Source organism: Pinus tabuliformis, chromosome 8 (assembly GCF_031772625.1).
Source record: "Pinus tabuliformis cultivar Carrire ecotype Pingquan chromosome 8, CPIR1, whole genome shotgun sequence".
Classification (NCBI taxonomy): Eukaryota; Viridiplantae; Streptophyta; class Pinopsida; order Pinales; family Pinaceae; genus Pinus; species Pinus tabuliformis.
In genome coordinates, this window is record NC_142294.1 from 1,499,694,470 (window position 1) to 1,499,715,074 (window position 20,605).

The following is a 20,605-nucleotide window of genomic DNA, read 5'->3' on the forward strand; positions in this document are numbered from 1 at the left end:
ATCAACCTTGAAAAATGGTTGAAAATGCATAAAATACTTCAATTTAGCTTCTCTAATGCACTCTTACACAATGTCTAACCCTAGGGTATACATCAATAAGTCATTAAATGGTGAAAATATAAGATTTTGATATAATTTAGCTCTAACTTACCTTGAAATAAAAAGAAAACGATTTTTATGTTTTAGAATAGTGCCGCAAGAAAGATGAACTATTGCCTTCTTAATCTAGGGCATATGGAGTCTAAGATACAAACAATTCTTGGGTTTCATTATATGATACTAAATCCAAACAAGCTAGGGAAAATAAACTAACTTACCCAAAATTGGAGATTTAGGCTCTCAATTTTCTAGATGATTAAGGGAAAGGAAAATATATCTCTATTCTTCAAGTGCCTGGAGGAAAGGTTTAGCTCAACAAGGGATAATGAAGCAAATACCAAATAAACTAACTTAGCACCATAACAACATGTAAGATCCACCATAAGCACCCATGATCATAAATCCACCCAATAGAAGTGATTCAATTAGGGTTCCATAGTACACAAGAGAGAAGAATCACTAATCAAGAGAAGTTATCATCTAGTTTGACAATCAACTAAGAGACAACTCATCTTCTCTGTTTATACTAGGGAAATCAAGTCAGTTTAGCTCTAATTTTCTCTAGGAGCCCCTAAAAACAAAGTAGCCATGATACAACATGGATAGTGTTGGAAAATGTAACTATGTTTGGTCTTCAATAATGTACTTAAGTCATTATGTAATGTATTTGTCAAAAGAATAAAGAAAATAGTTTTTGTTATTGTAACAATGACTTATTAAAGCATGGGTTTCGTGCTCAAGTCATCATTATATTAGTCGAAGTCCCCATTTTGGACTCCTAGGATTAATACTGAGTTTATAGAGTCATTATATATTTGAAGAGACCCTTCTTGGGCTTTCGAACCATGTAAAAAGGTTTTGTATCAAGTCAAATATGAATTATGCACCCCTCCACGTCATGTTGGCCTAAGGAGATCAAGTCGGCCTAAGGACCCCCATTTGACCCACTAGAAGCCTATATATTGAAGGAGGTCGAAGCCATTTGAGCATCACTCACTCTCTCAAGAAGTTTGATATCTCTAGAAGAGTTGGGAAGTGCGAAGTCTACTGCCGGAAGGAGAAAAAGGAGTGCGACTTTGGGGGAGTCTTTAGAGAAGAAGAAAATTGAGTTTTTGGTGTCTCTCTCTCTTTGTTTTGTGGTCTAGGTTGGGAGATTGAAGTCGCCTAAGATTTGTTGCTGCCGGAAGTTACATGTTGTTGGAAGCTGCTGCCTAGTTGAAGTCGCTGGAAGGGGTCGAAGATCTGGAAGGTTGACATGGTGTGGAGGGAAAGTCTAGTCTTGGTCTAGGGTGAAGAGTCTCAAAGAATACTATTGAAAGGAGGAATTATCTTGATTGGGTTTTTCCCTCGAGGGGGATTTTTCCCTGGCATGTGCCTATATCTTGTGTCTCTTGTTTTGTGATCTTCATGTATATATAATTGCTTGATGAAAGATAAGATAATAAAGAAGTAAAAGAAGCCAACACTCTCACAAGTAATTATCAAGAAAGGAGAATCAAACCCTAATATAGTATCTTTGATTTTCCAACATGGTATCAGAGCTAAGGTCAAGAGAAGTCGAAGATCACTTCGTTGGCATGGATTCTCCTTCTATAGTAAACTACATAAGATTGGGTTTCAACACTGCTGGAAGCTGGATCAAGAAGGTCATCTACTACTTATCCAACAAGGTCAAGAGTAAAGGATTCTTGCTTGCCCTGATGGGTTCTCTTATTGATGACAATGCATGGATCATTGATAGTGGAGCATCGAGACACATGACTGGTGAAAGAAAGCAACTTCACACTCTATCAAAGGAGTCATCCTCTCATGCAGTGGAATTGGGTGACAACAAAAGCTATTCTGTTAGAGGCCTCGGATCTACATCATTGAGGCTGGATAATGGATTGAAGCTGCATCTCAGCAACATTCTCTATGTTCCAGGGTTGAAAAAGAATTTACTTTCTATTTCTTGTTTAGAAGATAGAGGGGGAAGGATTGCTTTTGTTGATGGAAAAGTATTGGTTTGGGGAAAGAGCTCTAGTATTGACAAAGCTAGGGTTATTAGAGTTCGTGAAGGAACTCTTTACCAAGTTATCACTCCATCTCCACAAGCTTTGGTTCATATGGAAATAAGTCACATTTAACTATGGCATCGAAGGTATGGTCATCTCCATTATAGGTTCATCCCTACTCTTGGTCGAATGGTTCATGGTATTTCTGATATGAAGTTAGATCATGAAGGTGTGTGCAAGGGATGCTCTTTGGGGAAGCATACTTGAAAGCCATTTCATCATTGTGAATCTAGATCTAAAGAAATATTAGATCTCATCCATTCTGATGTATGCGGGCCCATGTCTGGCAAGACACTTGGAGGTCATCTCTACTATGTAAAATTCATTGATGACATTCAAAAAAGACATGGCTCTACCTACTCAAAACTAAAGATGAAGTATTTGATAAGTTCAAGGCTGAGGTAGAAACCCTATCCAAAAAGAAGATAAAGACTCTAAGGTTTGACAATGGTGAGGAATACACCTCTAAAGAGTTAATTACATATTGCAAGGGTGCAGGCATTAAGAGGGAGCTCATTGTTCCCTATTATCCCGAACAAAATGGTTTGACCGAAAGAAAGAATAGTTCAATTGAAGAAGGCATTTGAACTATGCTCCTTAATCAAGATCTGCCAAAGTTCTTATGGGGTGAAGCAGCGATGACTGCCATATACATTCAAAATAAAAGTCCTCATAAGAATCTTGACAACACTACACCCAAAGAAGTGTTCACAAGAAAGAAGTCGAGTGTGGATCATCTCCACATATTTGGAAGTCCAGCATATGTCAATGTTCCGAAAGACAAGCGAAAGAAGTTGGACTCAACAAGCATCAAGGGAATATTCGTTGGTTATAGTCTTTCCTCTAAGGCATATAGAATTTACATAAAGGACAAAAGATACATTGAAGTAAGCAGGGATGTCATATTTGATGGCAATCAAGCTTACAAGAAATCAAAGGATATACCTATTGAATCTGATGACAAAGAAATTCTCGTATTTGAAGAAGATGAAGTTCTTCATGAGAACTCTACTACAAATGATGAAGAAGCTAGACCAAGTGAGCCTATTCAACCGGTGGTTATCCCAACCACAAGGAAGAGGCCAAATAGGTTAAAAGCTACATTAGAAGATGTTGAAGGACATGAAGCTGCAAAAGGGTCCTCCAGGGAAAGTAAGAAACCGAAAAGATATTCTGGCTATGTTGCATATATAACAAAGTCAATTGATGCTGAACCATCTGCGTTGCAGGAAGCTGAGCATACGGAGGTTTGGAAGAAAGCTATGCAGGAAGAATATCAATCCATCATGAAGAATGGGGTTTGGGAAATCGTTCGTAGACCTAGTGACAAATCGGTTGTCACTTCGAGGTGGATCTATAAGATCGAACATGCTATTGATGGAAGTATAGAGAAGTACAAAGCAAGGTTCGTCGCAAGGGGTTTCTCTCAAAAGGAAGGCATTGACTATGAAGAAACCTTTGCACCTACTGCAAGGTACACTACCATTAGATCGTTGGTTTTATTGGCCACTACAATGGGTTGGAATATCCATCAAATGGATGGTAAGACCGCATTTCTAAATGGGACCATTGATGAGGAAGTGTACATCGAACAACCTAAAGGATTTGAAGTAAATAGTAGGTATTCTCATGTTTGCAGACTCAATATGGCCCTATATGGTTTGAAACAAGCACTGAGGGTATGGTATGCAAGAATGGATGCATATCTTCTCAGAATTGGGTTCGTGAAGAGCACTGTTGATCCGAATCTATATATCAAGGTCGTGAATAATGAACCCGTCATTATTCTACTATATGTGGATGATCTATTCATCATTGGTGTAGAACGAAGAATTCAAGAATGCAAGAAGATGTTGGCAACTGAATTTGAAATGAAGGATCTAGGACTGATGCATTACTACCTAGGTCTAGAAGTATGGCAGAAACTTGGGGAGATATACTTGGGGCAAGGAAAGTACATCATCAAGTTATTGCAGAAATTCGAGATGATGGAATCCAAGCCGATGACTACTCCTATGATCACCAACCTCAAGAAACTGAGGAGTTCCAACTCTAGTCTCGTGGATCCTACCTCATATCGACAGTTGGTGGGTTCCCTGATGTATCTAGTAAACACTAGACCATATATATGTATTGCAATAAACATTCTTAGTCAGTTTCAGTTGGAGCCTCGTCATGATCATTGGATAGCTGCCAAACATATATTGAGGTATCTTCGTGGCACTATACATCACTGCCTAAAGTATGATAGTAAGGAAGTCAAGCTAATTGGCTTCACAGATTCTAATTGGGGTGGTAGTGAGACCGATGGAAGGAGCACTACCAGAGGATGCTTCAGTCTGGGAGCTGCTATAATCTCATGGATGACTAGGAAGATTGAGTAGCACTGAGGCAGAATATGTGGCTGCATGTGAAGTAGGAAAAGACTTGTTCGAGAAATCTCTGGGTCCTACTATGATAATCAAAGTTGTATCAAGATGTCTGGAGATCCCGTGTTTCATTCGAGGACAAAACATATCAATATTAATTACCACTTTAAGTGCCTCTTTATTAGGAACTTGGTGCAGGATGGGATCCTGAAGTTAGAGTATGTTCCGTCAGATGAACAGGTAGCAGACATACTGACAAAGGCTCTTCCTAGCAAGAAGTTCGAATATCTAAGAAATCTGCTGGGTATGGTAGATATTGGTGATTGCATTGATGATAAGAAAATGGAAGAGATTTGTTGAGGCTTTGCGAGTGAAGCATTGCTTGGGGAGACATCAGGCCGACACTGTATGTTGATTTATGGATCCCGTAATTGAAAAGGAGGTGTTGTTTTGAGCTCTATTTTGGATATGCACCTGTATGACTGGGTTGGTGATTAGCAAGTAAGCTTGATGGTACCTATAGGGGTTGAAAGCTTGAGTCCACCTTAGTGGAGAGTCTCAAAGAATACTATTGAAAGGAAGAATTATCTTGACTGGGTTTTCCCCTCGAGGGGGGTTTTTCCCTGGCATGTGCCTATATCTTGTGTCTCTTGTTTTGTGATCTTCATGTATGTATAATTGCTTGATGAAAGATAAGATAATAAAGAAGTAAAAGAAGCCAACAGACTCACAAGTAATTATCAAGAAAGGAGAATCAAACCCTAATATAATATCTTTGATTTTCCAATAGATAGATCATCAATCCAACCCCCAAAGATAGCCAAAATAATGAATTATAAAATACACCTCAATTAACCCACACATGTGAGTATAAGATTCTCCAGGGGTAACACCATCATCCAACAGGATGTCTCTCCATGAAAATGTACAAGGGATGACCCAAGGGGTTTGTCTTATCCCAAAAGTCACGTTCCTCATCAAAATGGTGCGTCATCACCAAAGAAAGCCATCTCAAGACCAACATCATCCTCTAGGAAGCCCACATCATTATAAAATGCATCATAAGGGTGACATTAACATGTTAGGGCATGATGTCACTATTGTAGAAGGTGTAAAGTCCCCTCCAAATGGGTCCCAAGTCATCATCATCATTATTCATCATCAATAGAAGGGTGATGTCCATCAAGAAAGTACAATGCTAGCCTAGGGGCATCTTGTCATCTCTTGGGTACACCTAATGTTTAGACTCCAAGCAATGTCTTAGCCTAGATCATCAACATCCAAGGTCCTAAGGCTGAGGGAGGGTGCTTCCAACTTTCCAAGTCAATCTCATGGTCAACACTCATCAAAAGGTTCCCAAGATCCTCTGTTGAAGTGCTACATGTCATCATCAAAGTGGTTGGACATCATCTATAAAGAATGGAGAAGCATCATATCATCCCTTAACGGATCTTGGTTGCACCTAGTAGAATCACCCAACGCATACTTAAGGAATCAAGTGAGATCAACATCATGGGTACAAGAACGACAAGAGCATGAAGGTGGACCATATTCAATGTCAAAACCATCAAAGTACTTCACACAAGCCTCATCTTCAAATGTCTTATTAGCTTATTATTGTATGCATGTTATCATACTTAGGTATGGGAGGGTTATCACATGACCCTATTAGGTTCTTCTAACCCTAAGGGGAGGAACAATTTCTTGGATGACCCTTTCAAATGTTAGATGCAATTGATAATCGTTATGGCTTGGAGTTTACTTCATTGAAGGGTGTCATGGTGTTATACTAGGTTATGTAAAATCGTTGTCCATGAGCGCCTTTGTAGAGGGAGCACATAGTTGTTTGAGTTACCTTCTCTCACCTTTGTTTTTCCAAGCCCTCTTATTTTCCTTTTTCTTCATTTAATTTGGCTTGTTTAACAAGATTTATTGATTTATTTTGTAATAATGATGATATAACCTTTAGCGATGAGAAATTTATCACATCATTGGGGTTAGGATGTTCTTTGAGAGTTCCTTTTACTTTGATAGGCATGATATGCACGAATACTCTTAGGGACGAGTGATTATATAAGAGTGGGTAGAGTTCAAGCAACAATTGGTTTTTGATTGCTTGACATCCTTTGCCATTCTTTTGCATTTCATCATTTGTCTTATGCTTTTTCTTTTATTATCACCGCATCAATCTTGAGTATTTCCAACCCTATCTTCACATAGGATAAGGTATATAGGGAACCAATATGAGCGATTGACGACAACCTATCAAAATATGGGATAACGCAATGAGGGGAATGATGACAAGTGTTAAGTATGAATAATATGGAATTTTACCATCATTAGAGCCTACTATTTATGTCCCCGCTAGACAGTGAAAGAAAGACCCTAAGGAAGGTTACATTGGACTAAGAACAAATGATACCCCCCAAGGTGAATTAAGGAATAATTATACAACCAATAACCGTCTATAATCCAATTTCGACCTATGATTCATATTATTATGTCTTAAACATTAAATGAAAGCTCTTGAATACAAAAATAGTTAATGTACCTCATAATAGATGACCTGCCTTTATCATATGAATAGGTTAGACCAATGAATATTCTGACTGGATAATGAGTGAGAGACATCTGAGGCTGGCTACCTATGTATCACAATAGGCGCTGTTGGCTGACAAGTTTCATAAGAGAATTTTTCTCCCAGGGTTATACCCATGTTTGTGGATGAGTAATTGTCACAAGGGCCCAATGCTCCTCAACATATGTGTCTAGGCCCATCACTAGTCCTTGAAGTATGCTTTCAACCCATGCATTCTCAAGTCAAGTGTCCAACCTCCAAAGTGTCTATCACATGGTCCCAAGTATCAAGGTATAACTATGCTCCCCCAAGTATCCAACACTTTTCCTATATAGGTACCTCCCTTGATCAAGCTATCGATTTCCTTAGTGTGTGGACCCTATTACCACTCAAATTGGCAGGGGTCCTAGGAGAGGATCCTAGAAGGGAAACTACTAGGTCAAGGGAAACAATGGAGCGATAGCCCACTATCACCTCAGCTATGGCTCCCTGCTCTTTACGTACTTTCAATGATGGGAGGAGACCTGATATGAAGGGAATCACCTAGATCAATTGGTCAATAGAGGGAAAAGAGTGATTCCTAAAGAGGCTTATTCATAAGAGAGGCTCAATATATGGCTTGCTTCTCTAAGGGCCAAGAGAGTCCTAGGGGCTAGGTTTCGAAAATGAGACTCCTTAAGAAAGGAATTAATTCTAAAAACCCTTGTGAAGACTTGGTTTCCAAATGGTCTTTGAAGAATTAGCTTCCAATGGTTATGGGACCACACGGGACCAAGTGGACCCCAGGTTAGGTCAAGGGGATAGGATTGAACAACCAATGATGTGCTTGACCTAATTAGGGAGGAGAAGGGGATCAGTGAAATAATTTTCAATGAAGGGTACTGCAATGATCCCAATGGGGTTACTAGCCTAAGGAAACTAAGGGCAAAATTTGGTCTCAGAGCTAGGGCTTGGGATCTCTCGAGATCCAACCATCAGAATGGCTTCGAATTTGGAGGACACCTAGGAGACTCACTAGCACAGTAGATGCCAAGAGATTGAAATTTTTGAGTGGGCTGTTTGCAAGAAATTTGATTCTCTAGGAGACCCAGTGGGGCTAGACCTAGAAAATAGGAAGGTGAAGGGAAAGAATGAGCTTTAAGGTGATCACTAGAGGAGGACCAATGCTTTGTCCTTTGGGAGAGATGGAGTCATGGAAGATTTAGAGTTTGGATTGGTTTTCACTTGTCAAGGAGGCCTAAAAAGCAATTTCGCTAGGCTTTAGGGCTTAATGGAAGCAGCTTCAAGGTCATTTACACTTCGTTTAGCAATATTTGGTGACTTATCAAGAAAAATTTAACAAGATTGCCTCTAGGAACATCCATTCATTCAAACATGGCCCATACATGATACAACACTATTTAGAGATTCAATTTCCACAATTTTGTTACAAGAAAAGCAACAAATTAGCCCTAAAATAGCGAAAATCCCAGCATCATGAATGTAACATAAATAACATTGAAATAGTATTTATATGTAAGAAGAATATATCCAATCACCGAGATATGCCAATCATAGAAGCTCCAAGACAAAGATTATCCAAACATCAAAATTCATCCATTTATCCCAAAAATCTCATCCTCAAAAGATAGGGAAAATATAACAAGAAGATATGATCCAATCCAAGTGATGATGATCCAAATGATTCCTCTCACTTCTATTTATACACTTCCTAATGAATTCGATTTAGCTAATTAAGTCTAATTTAGCCCCTAGAATAAAATAATGTGTATAATAACAACTTTTGGTGACAAGCCCACCAAATAGCTCAATAATACATGAGGATGCCTCTCAAGAGGGTTGAATGATCAACTGAGTGAATTGTTGGGCCTTTGCGGAGGCCTAATGAAGTCCAAAAGGGTGCCATAATGTAGGAATGGACTCCCATCATAGTGGACAAGGGGTTGGCCCCTTTTCTCCAAGCAAAAACCTGTGGTTCTCCCAAGTGGGTGTGGGGGCACAAGGTCACTCTCACGGGTCTCCAAATGGATCGGAAATGCCTGTAGACCATTTGTATGGGTTGGAATGATGACATAAGCCCTACCTCTTCTATGGGGAACAATCGTCTGGACCTTGGAACATTTGCCAAGTGTATGGTGCATCTATGGAGCCGACTCAGCATGGTGAACCAAGTGCATCATCCTCATCTAAAAGGTGGAATATGATCAATCAACGAACACTGTTGGGGATCCATGAAGTCATCTCAGCTATGGTGGAGGCCCATGGCTTTCAACGCTCACCCTACAAGTGCCAATGTGGCTCTTTGGAGGGCTAGGACCCTGTATAGGGAGACCAAGCCCTAAATAAATACCCACCTGTAATCCCACATAAGATCCAATGCATCCTCTTGCCCTTCAGTAAAACAAATCATTATAATAATCAAGTAATAATGCTTACAAGGTATGGGTTCAATGGGGCACTTCATGGTGGCATGCCCTTCCATAGTAGGGTTTGGCAAGTACAAGTGTCTCCAAGCTCAAAAGGGGGTTAACCAAGGACCCTATTAGGTGGTTTCAACCTCGAAAGGGGATGGCATGTCCATAGTAAATCCTTCAAGAGGTAGGTGGTAAATGATATAATGATGGAATGGAGTGGGGATTAGGGAACACATCCATACCACATGTCAAGGTACATTGGTTAGCTATAACAAGGGAAGCCCACACTTGGATATATATGTGTAGGAGGGAGAAAATAGTGGTACATGAGTTACTCTGATCTTTGTTTTTCCACCCTTCTTCACATGCCTTTTGTCTTTATTGAATTTTCTTTATAACTGCTCGGGGTTCCAGGGGATGGAGAGCATGATGCGTAATATGTAGCAGTGGATACCCCTTTGAGGTGGAGTGGTTCATTTTCTATCAAGGGTTGGGACAATCATGGGTTTCTTAATGATAGAGGGGGCTCATCTAGGGCCCATAGCAACTAGGGTGATGGCCACGGGTAAGGGGTAGAGCTCATGTTTGGCTTTTGCCCATGTGCTAAATTTGTATGTCCCAGCCATCTTTTGCATTTTGTGGTACATTTCCTATTGAGGATGGCCAAATTATGCTTTTTCTTTTCTTTTTCGCTACATGAACCTCTGAGGCATCATTTTAGGCCCGACCCAAGGTGTGGACAAGGGGAAGGGGAGGCTAACCCTATGTGGACCCAGATGGGAAAATAGATGAATGGCACTGAAATGAGTGGAAGGGGAGTGATGTAGGTGGTATAGGAAGCGAAACCACACAACCAAAATCAGGATTTCCCATGTAGTGCCAACCCAAGAGCCAAAAGGTTAGTAAAGGAGATCCCACGGGACTAGGATACAAGGGTAACCACGAAATCGGGCAATGGAGACGAATACAAGCCTAACCCACTCTTTCTGTCGAATCCCCTCACCAATCCATGCCCAAAAGTGCCCATGTCAAGTAAAGAAAAACAGTGTTTTTAGAAACGGTCGAGCGAGACCGAGCCAAGGCTTGGTCGGGTCAGCTCGGTGGATGAAACAGAACGGCTGGCCGGTTTGTGACAGAGTCAGCCTAGCTGGTCACTGACTTGGCTGGCTCGTTAACAAATTGGCCGGCTCAGCGGAGCCCGAGATATCTCAGTTGGCTCGGTCATCCACGCACACGCACGACTATCGAGGTCTTTTGGGGGGGAAATTGGACCCCACAGCCAATTCTAATTTTCTTTAGGGTGATTTTGAGGTCCATTTACCTCTCCCAACCCTATAAAAGCTACCCAAACCTTCTCATTTCCTCGCAGCTATCTCATTGCATTTGTGTGAGAATTTGTGAGGAGTTTGTGAAGAGTTGTGGAGTTTGTTTTTGGAGTAGCAGTAAGGAGTCTTAGGAAAGCGTTGGAGCAGGCAGTGAGGAGCTTCTTGGGCAGGCATTGGAGCAACATTGAGGAGTTGGTTTGTTGGAGCAGCATTGAGGAGGAGGCTTGTGCCTAGAGGTATTTTTTTTTCACTTCTAAAATTTGTTTTTGCTTATTTAATTTTTTGTGGAAATTTGGAAATTGAAAAGTCTTTTTTGTAAAAGAAATGAACATGAAGCAATGTTATTTTTTTTGTTTTCATTTTTAGATTTTTTCCTTTCATTTCCAAGTCGAAAAATGGCTCCTAGAGTGAAAGATGCTACTTGGGCATACGCTGAAATGGTTGATAAATTATAATCAAATGCATTGCAAATTTTGTCATAGAAAAATTAAGGAGGGTCTTGGGGGCAATAATAGGCTGAAACAACACTTGGCTGGTATTAGAGGCCAAATTACTCCATGTGAAGCACCATCAGTACAAATTGGGGAGACTAGGAAGGAGTTGTTAAATAGCTTTGAGAACTTTCAGTAAGAAAAAGCTAGGCAAAAAGAAATAGAGGCTGAAATTGGGAGGAAGAGAAGTATACAAGAAATGATGTCTACCAATCCCCATTTCGATTTTGAGGGCTCTTCATCTATCCCTTGTACTAATGCATCCAACCCCTTCTGCCCTCTTTGGAGTCTATGCAAGAAAAAAAGGGTAAGGGTAAAATGAAAAAGAAGGGTGATATGAATATCAAAAGTTATTTCACTGTCACACCCTCCTCTCCATCAGATGCACATGGTCCTCAAGCTAGTAGAATTCATATGCAACCCACTTTAGATGACCATTGGAAGAAAGAATTGAGGGAGACTGCTTGTGATTACATAGATAGATGATGGTATGATGCTGATATCCCCTTCAATGCTTCCCATTCACCATATTATGAGCCTATGTTTGATGCCATATTTGCTACTGGAAAGGGCTTCAAAGGCCCTACTATGCATGAGTTAAGGGGGTCTTGTTTGCGAAAAGAAATTTCCTTCATTGATGGGTATTTGAAAGATTTCAAAAGCTCATGGGAAAAAACAGGATGTACCATCATGTCAGATGGATGGATTGATCAAAGGAACCATACCATCATAAACTTTCTTATCTTTTGCCCACATGGAACCATGTTTCTAAAATTAGTTGATGCATCTGATAGGGTGAAAGATGGGCAATTGTTGTTTCAACTGTTGGATGAGGTTTTTGAGCAGGTGGGCTTGGCTAATGTTGTTCAAATCATCACAGATAATGCCTCTAACTATGTTCTTGTTGGTATTAAACTATTAGAGGAAAAACACAAAACCATCTTTTGGATCCCGTGTGTTGCACATTGCATAGTCCTCATGCTTGAGGATATTGGCAGATAAGATTGGGTCAAGAACAGTGCTACTTGGGAGCGGGAGCGGGAGCGGGGAGTCAGAGTGACCATTTTCAGAAGCTCCCGGTTTGGGAGCGAATTCGGAAGCGATTTTTTAAAAATATATATATTTTTTATATTTTTATATTTTTGATACATATATGTCAACAAAAACATGTAGAATGATGAATTAGATTAAAAAACATAGATTGATCATTGAGCCATATCACATCAATCATCTAGATTCTAGAAATTATAATTTTCATCAACCATGTCCACAAGTTAGTAAAATACATATTACAACTGCAACATAATGAGTCTCGTGAATCATGATTCATCAAATTCAATCTTAAAATTTCAACTTCAAGCTTTCAAAATTGAAAATTCAATATATAACATTTATCATCATTGATCACCAAAGTTGTACTTGTAAGCTAAGTTTGATGGTTAACCATTACAAGAAGTAATATCTCAGATATTTCTAAGTCCTGACTTCTAACTGTTAACATGAAATGAAATGTTATAAAATGAAACATGAATAATGAAATGAAATGAAACAACTTTAGTCTTTCACGAAGCATCATATTCATAATTCACAATCATTACCAATGAGTTATAATTGCCAACTTCAAACTTCAAATTTTCATTGTCACAGTCATATATTGTTTACAAAAAATATCATTATGATATGAAAGAGTCAAGAGTCAAGAGTCAAGGACTCAAGACTCAACAGTTATGAAAACTAATAGAAACTAGAAGTATACTGTAAATCTATATGTGGCCCTTGCCACGAGAGTCTCCAGGAGTATAAGCAGGTCGTGGTGGTCTTCTAGGAGTCTGCCGCACAGACCGACAACCACAAATAGAACCTCCACATGAGGGTGTAGATGGAGGTGGCGACAATAAAGGAACAAGACTTGGACCTCGAGCACTGCTACTGGATGGTGGAGGTGGAGGTGGCATGGCTGCTGCAGCAGCTGCAGCTGCTTCATCTTCATCCCTTATAAGTTCCTCTTCCAGTTCTTCAAGATGCACTATACCATCCTCCAAATTGTCATCCTCTGGGTGATTGTCCCAAATTCTATATGTGGGATCCTCATAAGCCCGATCACAGTAATGACTCAACGACCTCAAGTTGTAGTGCACATAAACCAAGCTTTCTACTCGGTTTTCATTGAGTCTGTTTCTTTTCACATTGTGTATGAAGCTGTAGGTGCTCCAACACCTCTCTGCAGAAGAAGTATTCACAACCTGTGATAGAACTTTTTTTGCCAATTTTGGCAAAAGTCCATGGCCGCCATATGTTTCCCACCATGTGAGAGCATCAAATCTGTCTCTGTCTTCCATTGCATGGAAGGTACCAAACAAACCAGTGCCACTGAAGTATCTGCCTATTTCAAGGCACACAGCTGCACATTCCTCCCTGTCAGATTTCAACTTTTCCAATGCTTGCAAATATCCACTAGTTACCTCTGCATCTAAATGGGCTTTGGTCCTAATCCCACCCCCTAGTGCAGGTTGGCCCAACCAAGATGTAGAGTAGTATTTTGGCGTAAGGATATACGCCAAGCAATGTAGTGGAAGATTAAGTTTATTCCATCGTACACACACAAAATCGTGAATCATTTTGTACAAGTCGGGATCTCTGTTATGAACAATATCTTTTATTTGCCCCAACATGGTATCCATCTGCTCGTACACCTCGCCAATCACTGGTTTGTCTGTATCTGCAAACCGAATCATGTGATAAATGGGCTTGGTGAAATCCAACACTTGCCTCACACTTGTCCAAAACTGACTATCAAGAGAGGCCTCCTCCACCAGTTCAAAACCTTGCCTGTCAGCTGCATTTGTAGCCCTTTCCTTTAATACCTGCCAATGTGGACTTGATACCATGCTAGCCAATGACTCTCTTACCTTCAAAAGGCGCCTGAAGGTGAGGTAATAGCTACCAAATCTGGTCTTTCCAATCTTCAACAACTCCAATCTCGAGCGATTGTGGAAAAGGCCATGTGTATTGCTATGATTTGTAATAAATTTTATCATTTGTTTGCCTTTCTTGTACAAATCACCGATCCATTGGTATTGTGCATTTTTGTTCTTGACAACATCATGCATCAGAAGGTTCAATGTGTGAACCAAACATCCAGACCAAAATATGTTGGGGTATTTATCCTCAATAATTGCTCCCGCTGCCTTACAATTAGGAGCATTATTAGTGATGACTTGGATGACATTGTATGGCCCAATACGGTCAATTGTTTCAAGTAATGCTTCTGCAATGTTGATGCCGGTCCTGAACTTGTCTGAGTAATCATGTGCAGTTAGAAAGATGGCACCACTAATAGACACAACAAGAACACTTATCAATAGCTTGCCTTTTACATTTGTCCATCCATCAGATACAATGGACACCCCATGGTCAGTCCAAGAACTTGTCATTCTATTCAAAGAATGTGATATTTTTGCTTTTTCATGATCAAGTCCAATGGTTCTTGCCTTGTCATACCCAGGGCTTTTGTATCCTTTAGGGGCATCATTTATGGCAGAAACCATTTCGTGCCAATAAGGTGAGCGAAGAACATTGAATGGAATCCCACATGCATAGAGAAACCTGTAAACCTTAGAATCCACATCATTCCTACACCCCTCATCAAGGAAATCTGATATGGTTCTACGCCTTAAACCTGATGACCCTGTGCCTCCATATCCACTGCCTTGGGAGGATGCTGAAGGAGTTCTTTGTGCTTGTGATTGTGAGCTTGGTTCAAAGAAACCCCTTGATTTTTTTGATTTGTATTGGGCTTCCTCCTCTTCCCTTATGTATTTGGCTCTATCCGCTGCTGACACCGCTGGACAAGTTTTGATTCCTATTTGTTTGTCTCCATCCCATGGCCTTTTCCCACAGAGGTGTTTTCTGGCACGGGTGTATGAACCTGTGTAATCATTGTTGCAATGGGGGCAATGAAATTTAGTGGTTCCACCCCCTTTCCCTGCTTTAGGCCTGTTAACATATTTCCACAATGGGGTTTGGTCTTGTTTAGTTTTTTGAGAGTCATGTTCACCCTCCTCCAGCTCCTCCTCACCGGGGTTTTCATCAAATCCACTTTCTCTAGCTTCTTCATCCCCCTCTTCATTTTGGCCCCTCCATTTCCTACTCTCCAGCACCATAATAACCATAAAAGGGACCAAGAAGAGGAAAATCCCAAGAAATATAGCCAAGTGCATGATGTTTGATATTTGTAGGGTTTTGAATCTGCAAATTAATTTAATTTATTTAGATTAATTAATTTAATAATTTTAATCTATTAATTTAATTTAGATTCATAATTTTTTTACTAAATATAGTTAATAAACTAATAAACTAAATTAAACTAACTAAAGTAACTAAATTACTAAGTTACTTACCTCTCTGCAGGCTTGCTCCTCGCTCCTCAGCACTTGCTCCTTGCTTCTCCTCGCTCCTTGGCTCTTGCTCTCCTTGCTCTGGTTCTCATACAAGTGATAATGAAACGTTTGTTTGCCCCACTGTTGATAATATCGGCGATATTCGAAAATATCGCGATATTTTCGGCAAAACGATATATCGCCGAGGAAATATCGCGATATTTTCTATTTTGATAATTTCGCGATATTTTCAAAATATCGGCAAATATCGGAAAATATCGGCAAAATATCGCGATATTTTGAAAATATCAGCAAAATATCGGCTATATTTAAAAATTTGAAAAAATTATTTTTTATGCTTGCCGATATTTGCCGATATTTTCGCCGATATTGCCGATAAGATATTTTTTGGACCCTCGCCGATATTTTGCCGATACCGATATTTTCAACACTGGTTTGCCCCATTGGGTTTTTAAAACAATTTTTTATTTTTTATTTCATTTTATTTATTTATTTAAATTGGAAAAAAATTTCGCGCCCGCGGCTTTTTTTCTTCTTGGATCGCTCCCGGAGCGAATTTTTAACGCTCGGGAGCGTTCGCTCCCCGATCACTCCTGAGCGTTAAAAATTTGCTCTGGGAGCGACGGGAGCGTCGCTCCCCGATCACTCCCGAGCGTTAAAAATTTGCTCTGGGAGCAACGAGAGCGACGCTCCTGATGTCGCTCCCTAAATTGGCAGGGAGCGCAAATTCTTTTATTGGGAGCGCACTCCCGAGCCGCTCCCGCCCAGAGCGCGGATTGGGAGCGGGAGCAAGGGGGGGAGGAGCGCTCCCCCGCAACATTGGTCAAGAACACTATAGAGCATGCCAAAAGCATAACAAAATGTATCTACAATCATTCATGAATTTTGAGCCTGATGAGGAAACACACAGGGGGCAGGGATATTATTAAGCCTGCCATCACCAGATTTGCAACTCATTTTTTGGCATTGCAATCTATGCTTTCCCCACATAGAAACTTTCAAAAGTTGTTTTTCAGTGATGAATGGAATGAAAGCCATTGGTCTCACACAAATAGGATGGCAAAGATTTGAAAAAGAAAGTCAATAAAGAAATATTTTGGGAAAAGGCAGAGATTGTGATGGTTGTTGATCCATTGGTTAAGGTGTTGTGATTGGTGGATGGGGAAAGATTGGCTATGGGCTTCATTTATGAGGCTAGGGATCAAGCAAAGGAGCAAATAAAGACAACATAAAATGATAGAGTGGCTAAGTATGGGCCCATTTGGGCAATCATTGATGAAAGGTGGAACAATCAACTCCATCGCCCTATACATGTAGCAGGGTATTTTTAAACCCAAGGTATCATTATAAAGTTCTGAAGGTAGGAGCTTTGGGTGGGGAGGTTAGAGATGGATTGATTGACTGCATTGATCAAATGGTCCCTATGGAGAGTGATTAGCAGAAGATACACCGACATATCACTTGTTTCAGCAAAGCCACAGGTACCTTTGGCAAGAACCTAGCAAGGATTGCAAAGAAATCAGATGAGCCAAGTAAACAAACAATTACAATTTTCAAATTCTTATTTTGTTAAATTGTTTATAATTTCAAAGTTGGATATAATTTGTAATTTTGTTGAGCTAACTCATTACACAACTATGTTTTTTGCAGCACAATAGTGGGAGGCATTTGGTAGCCATTGTCGTCAATTACAGAAGTTTGCAATTCATATTTTGAGTCAAAATTGTAGTGCCACTGGGTGTGAGCGCAATTAGTTTGTCTTTGAGAGGGTTCACACGAAGAAGAGAAACCATTTGGATAAAAAATGGTTAAATGATATACTCTATGTCCAACACAACCTCCGGCTCAGACGCAACCAATCGTTGAACAAAAGCCCTGATTCAGATCCCATTGTGTTGAAAGATATTGATTCAACATTAGATTGAGTAGTGGAGAGTCATCCAGTAGGGTTTGATTCTGGTGAGGATCTTGATTTGGATTTACAGACGGAGGCATTAGTTGAAGAAAATGTTTAGTTGAACGCAGATCCACTTGTACCAGCGTCAGGCCCAGCCCGAAGTCCTCCAGTTGCAGGCGCTTCCTCTACTCAACCACGATGGAAGCGCATATCTCGTCTATCTCAGCGTGCAATTGTTGCACAACTTGTTAAAGCTACCACTTCTACTTTTACAGTTGCAGTTGGAGATGATGATGAGGAGGAGCCATGGGTTTCCCTGTCTAACTCTGATTTAGAGTCTGAGCCAGATGATGTTGGCTCCTCTAGCAGTAGCCAGTAGTACTGGTGACTAGTGATGTTTTGCAGTTTACTTTTGTTGTAGAGGCCATTTCTAGCCTCCTTGGTTATGTGTTTTTGTTTTGATCTCTATATCATCATTCATGTATGTATTGGACAGTGCACTGGGTGCCATTTTGATATAATGGATATATTCATGAGCCTACTTTGATCATATGTTGTCTTCTCTCTATATTCTAAAGCTTTGTGTTTGGAAACATGAATGAACATCTTTCAAATTATGCTTTTTATAAAAAAATAAATATTTAATGTATTTTTTACAACGACCGAGTCATTGAAATCAAACTGATTGAGTCAATACTGAGTCAGAGTCGGAGTCGGCGCTGACCCTCGGCCGTTTCCAAATCGGAGTTGGAGTTTTAAAACATTGAGGAAAAGTACTCAACTATATCAATGAAAGGCCATACGTTTGGGGTCAGAAAGCCCACCTTCAAACATACATTCACGACAAGTGGTTGAGGGACCACATTGCTGGCTCAAGTGGCAGAGAAAATGACGCATCGAGCTATCTAGTGGCCGCAAAGGGCTGCCGGCTGAGGACCATCTAGGAGAAAATTTTTCTCTTATATACACTAGCCATAGGTGGTGGGTAAGAGACCCAATAGGTTAATCAACATGTCAATTAGGGTAATAACCTCCAAAGTAAGAGTGCGATGTTAATACTCTTACCAGCAGGTTAAGCATCAACCCAAATTCAGCCATCCATGTATCCATGAAGCATTGCCAAGAGGCTAAGAGACTCAGTGCACTCCTAGCAAGGTGAAAACACTTTTGGAGTAACCCCAAGAGCTAACATGGACTAGTAGGAAAAGTTCAATTTATATATTTTTGTTTGGGATACAATCCAACAATTGATACATACAGTAATTTTGTAGCAGTGTATCAACACGTTTATGATTATCTTCCCAACATAGTAGGAAAATATTTATTAGAACAAGATACAGTTCAAGTTTTACTCATTATTTGGTGATCTTGATAATGGTATGGCATTGTTCCTATGTAAGCCCACGCTATTCATTCATTATAATCATCATTCATCTTATCTTTTGTATATACTTTTGTATACTCGTAATATTTCAGAGCATCTGTCTTTTTATTTACTACGGCTGTGTAACAACCGCTAGGTCTGTTACATACTTTTAACCTAATGCCTAACTTTTGTTGCATGTACCGTGAGGCCTGTCACTGACTTCTAGCTAATTCCTAACTTTCGTTGGATGTAAATTTTCCATTTATTGTTGGAATGGGCATGGTATATATCGTAACGTGTTCTGTGTTCATGTTTTCTGGTTACAAGGATAAAATGCCTGAACAAGGTTACCATTTTCATTACTAAAAGTTTGTGTGCAATTTGCCTTTTAAATATTTCGAGTAAATATCATTAGTAGTTCAAATTTCATTGGAAATTTCTCTTAAATATCAAAATAAAAGATTGTGTCTTCCTGCCAAATGCGGAAGAAAGCTTTGACATGATTGTTTTTACACTATGTCGGATGAAGATTCAAGATGCAAGACGAGGTGCAAAATGAGTATCGCTTGTTTTCGATTGGCATGAAAGTTACTATGTTGATATTGTTCTTTTTAATGCTATTTTGTGGATCCACGGCCTATTTACTTTTATGATTGGTCAATTTCAATCACTTCAAATAATCGTTTCATATTAATCTCTGGTTTAGTTTTACTAAAAAGCTTTTGCCAATTGCAGAAGGACAAAGCATTCATCGAAAGGAGTCTACTGGAAAGTGATAGAGTTCAGGTATATAAATTATTATATACAATTCTGCATTTATTTTGGGATCCTTTTTTGTTTATATAATAAATAGATTTGTGTGTGATCGAACATAGATGGAGGATATCTCATTGAGCGAGGGAGTTCAAGCAGGCCTCACATCACCAGCATATAAATTTGGTCGTTATGCACCTAGAGTTGAAATGGCTTTGCATCATTTCCATTGTTTATTATACGGGGATCTTAATGAGCCATGACATTATACTGTTATTTCCTGAAGCCGAAGGGCTACAGGTCTTTGGGTTACATGTGGCTTGTAATCCTTGCAGAAGAATTTGAAAAATAGGTGGAGAGATCGTTTTTTATTGAATAATTTCGATTGATGATTGATAAATTTATTCAGGAGTAAATGACTATTTCTCGTGTTGCACTTTGTAATTGTATATGTTATTCTAATATGGAGTGTGCGCCTTGGATTTGGATATATTCCTCTAATCCGTGTCCTCAGCTTGTTTGTTTCTTTTTTCTAAAATATAGTTTATATTAAAATAAAGTTTTATATAATCTGTAGCTTTGTTTTTAATCTTTGCGTCTGGATATAGTAATCAAATTCTTTTTGATGTAAATTTATTATCATGCAAGTGAAATGTAAGTAGCGAATATTTGATATCTGTTTAGGTTAGGCAAATTTGCATATGTTTGTGCAATGAATTATACAAAATTTCAACTAAAAAAATGAATAAAATGATTATAATAGCCACTGAAGAAAATATAATTACTTTGTGAATCCAACTGATAGAATATTAGATATTAGAAGTTGCGTAAGCCCGACTTGTCTAATATAATCTAGTCA

The 20,605-nt window shown here is 39.4% G+C and overlaps 1 protein-coding gene across 3 annotated transcripts in view; it reads left to right on the forward strand.

The window, feature by feature from the left end:
• The window catches only part of LOC149241521 (choline monooxygenase, putative (CMO-like)), a 301,653-nt gene extending 281,337 nt beyond the window's left edge, over positions 1-20,316 (forward strand). For 2 of the 3 annotated variants that reach the window (XM_089373999.1, XM_089373998.1), the window contains 2 exons: positions 19,729-19,779; positions 19,869-20,316. In XM_089373999.1, the coding sequence (XP_089230125.1) occupies positions 19,729-19,779; positions 19,869-20,009 (192 nt within the window). In that variant the 3' untranslated portion in view covers positions 20,010-20,316. Of the gene's footprint in view, positions 1-19,712; positions 19,780-19,868 lie in introns of all 3 variants that reach the window. The other variant, XM_089374000.1, reaches the window with a different exon arrangement.
• The last annotated feature ends 289 nt before the right edge of the window (positions 20,317-20,605 follow it).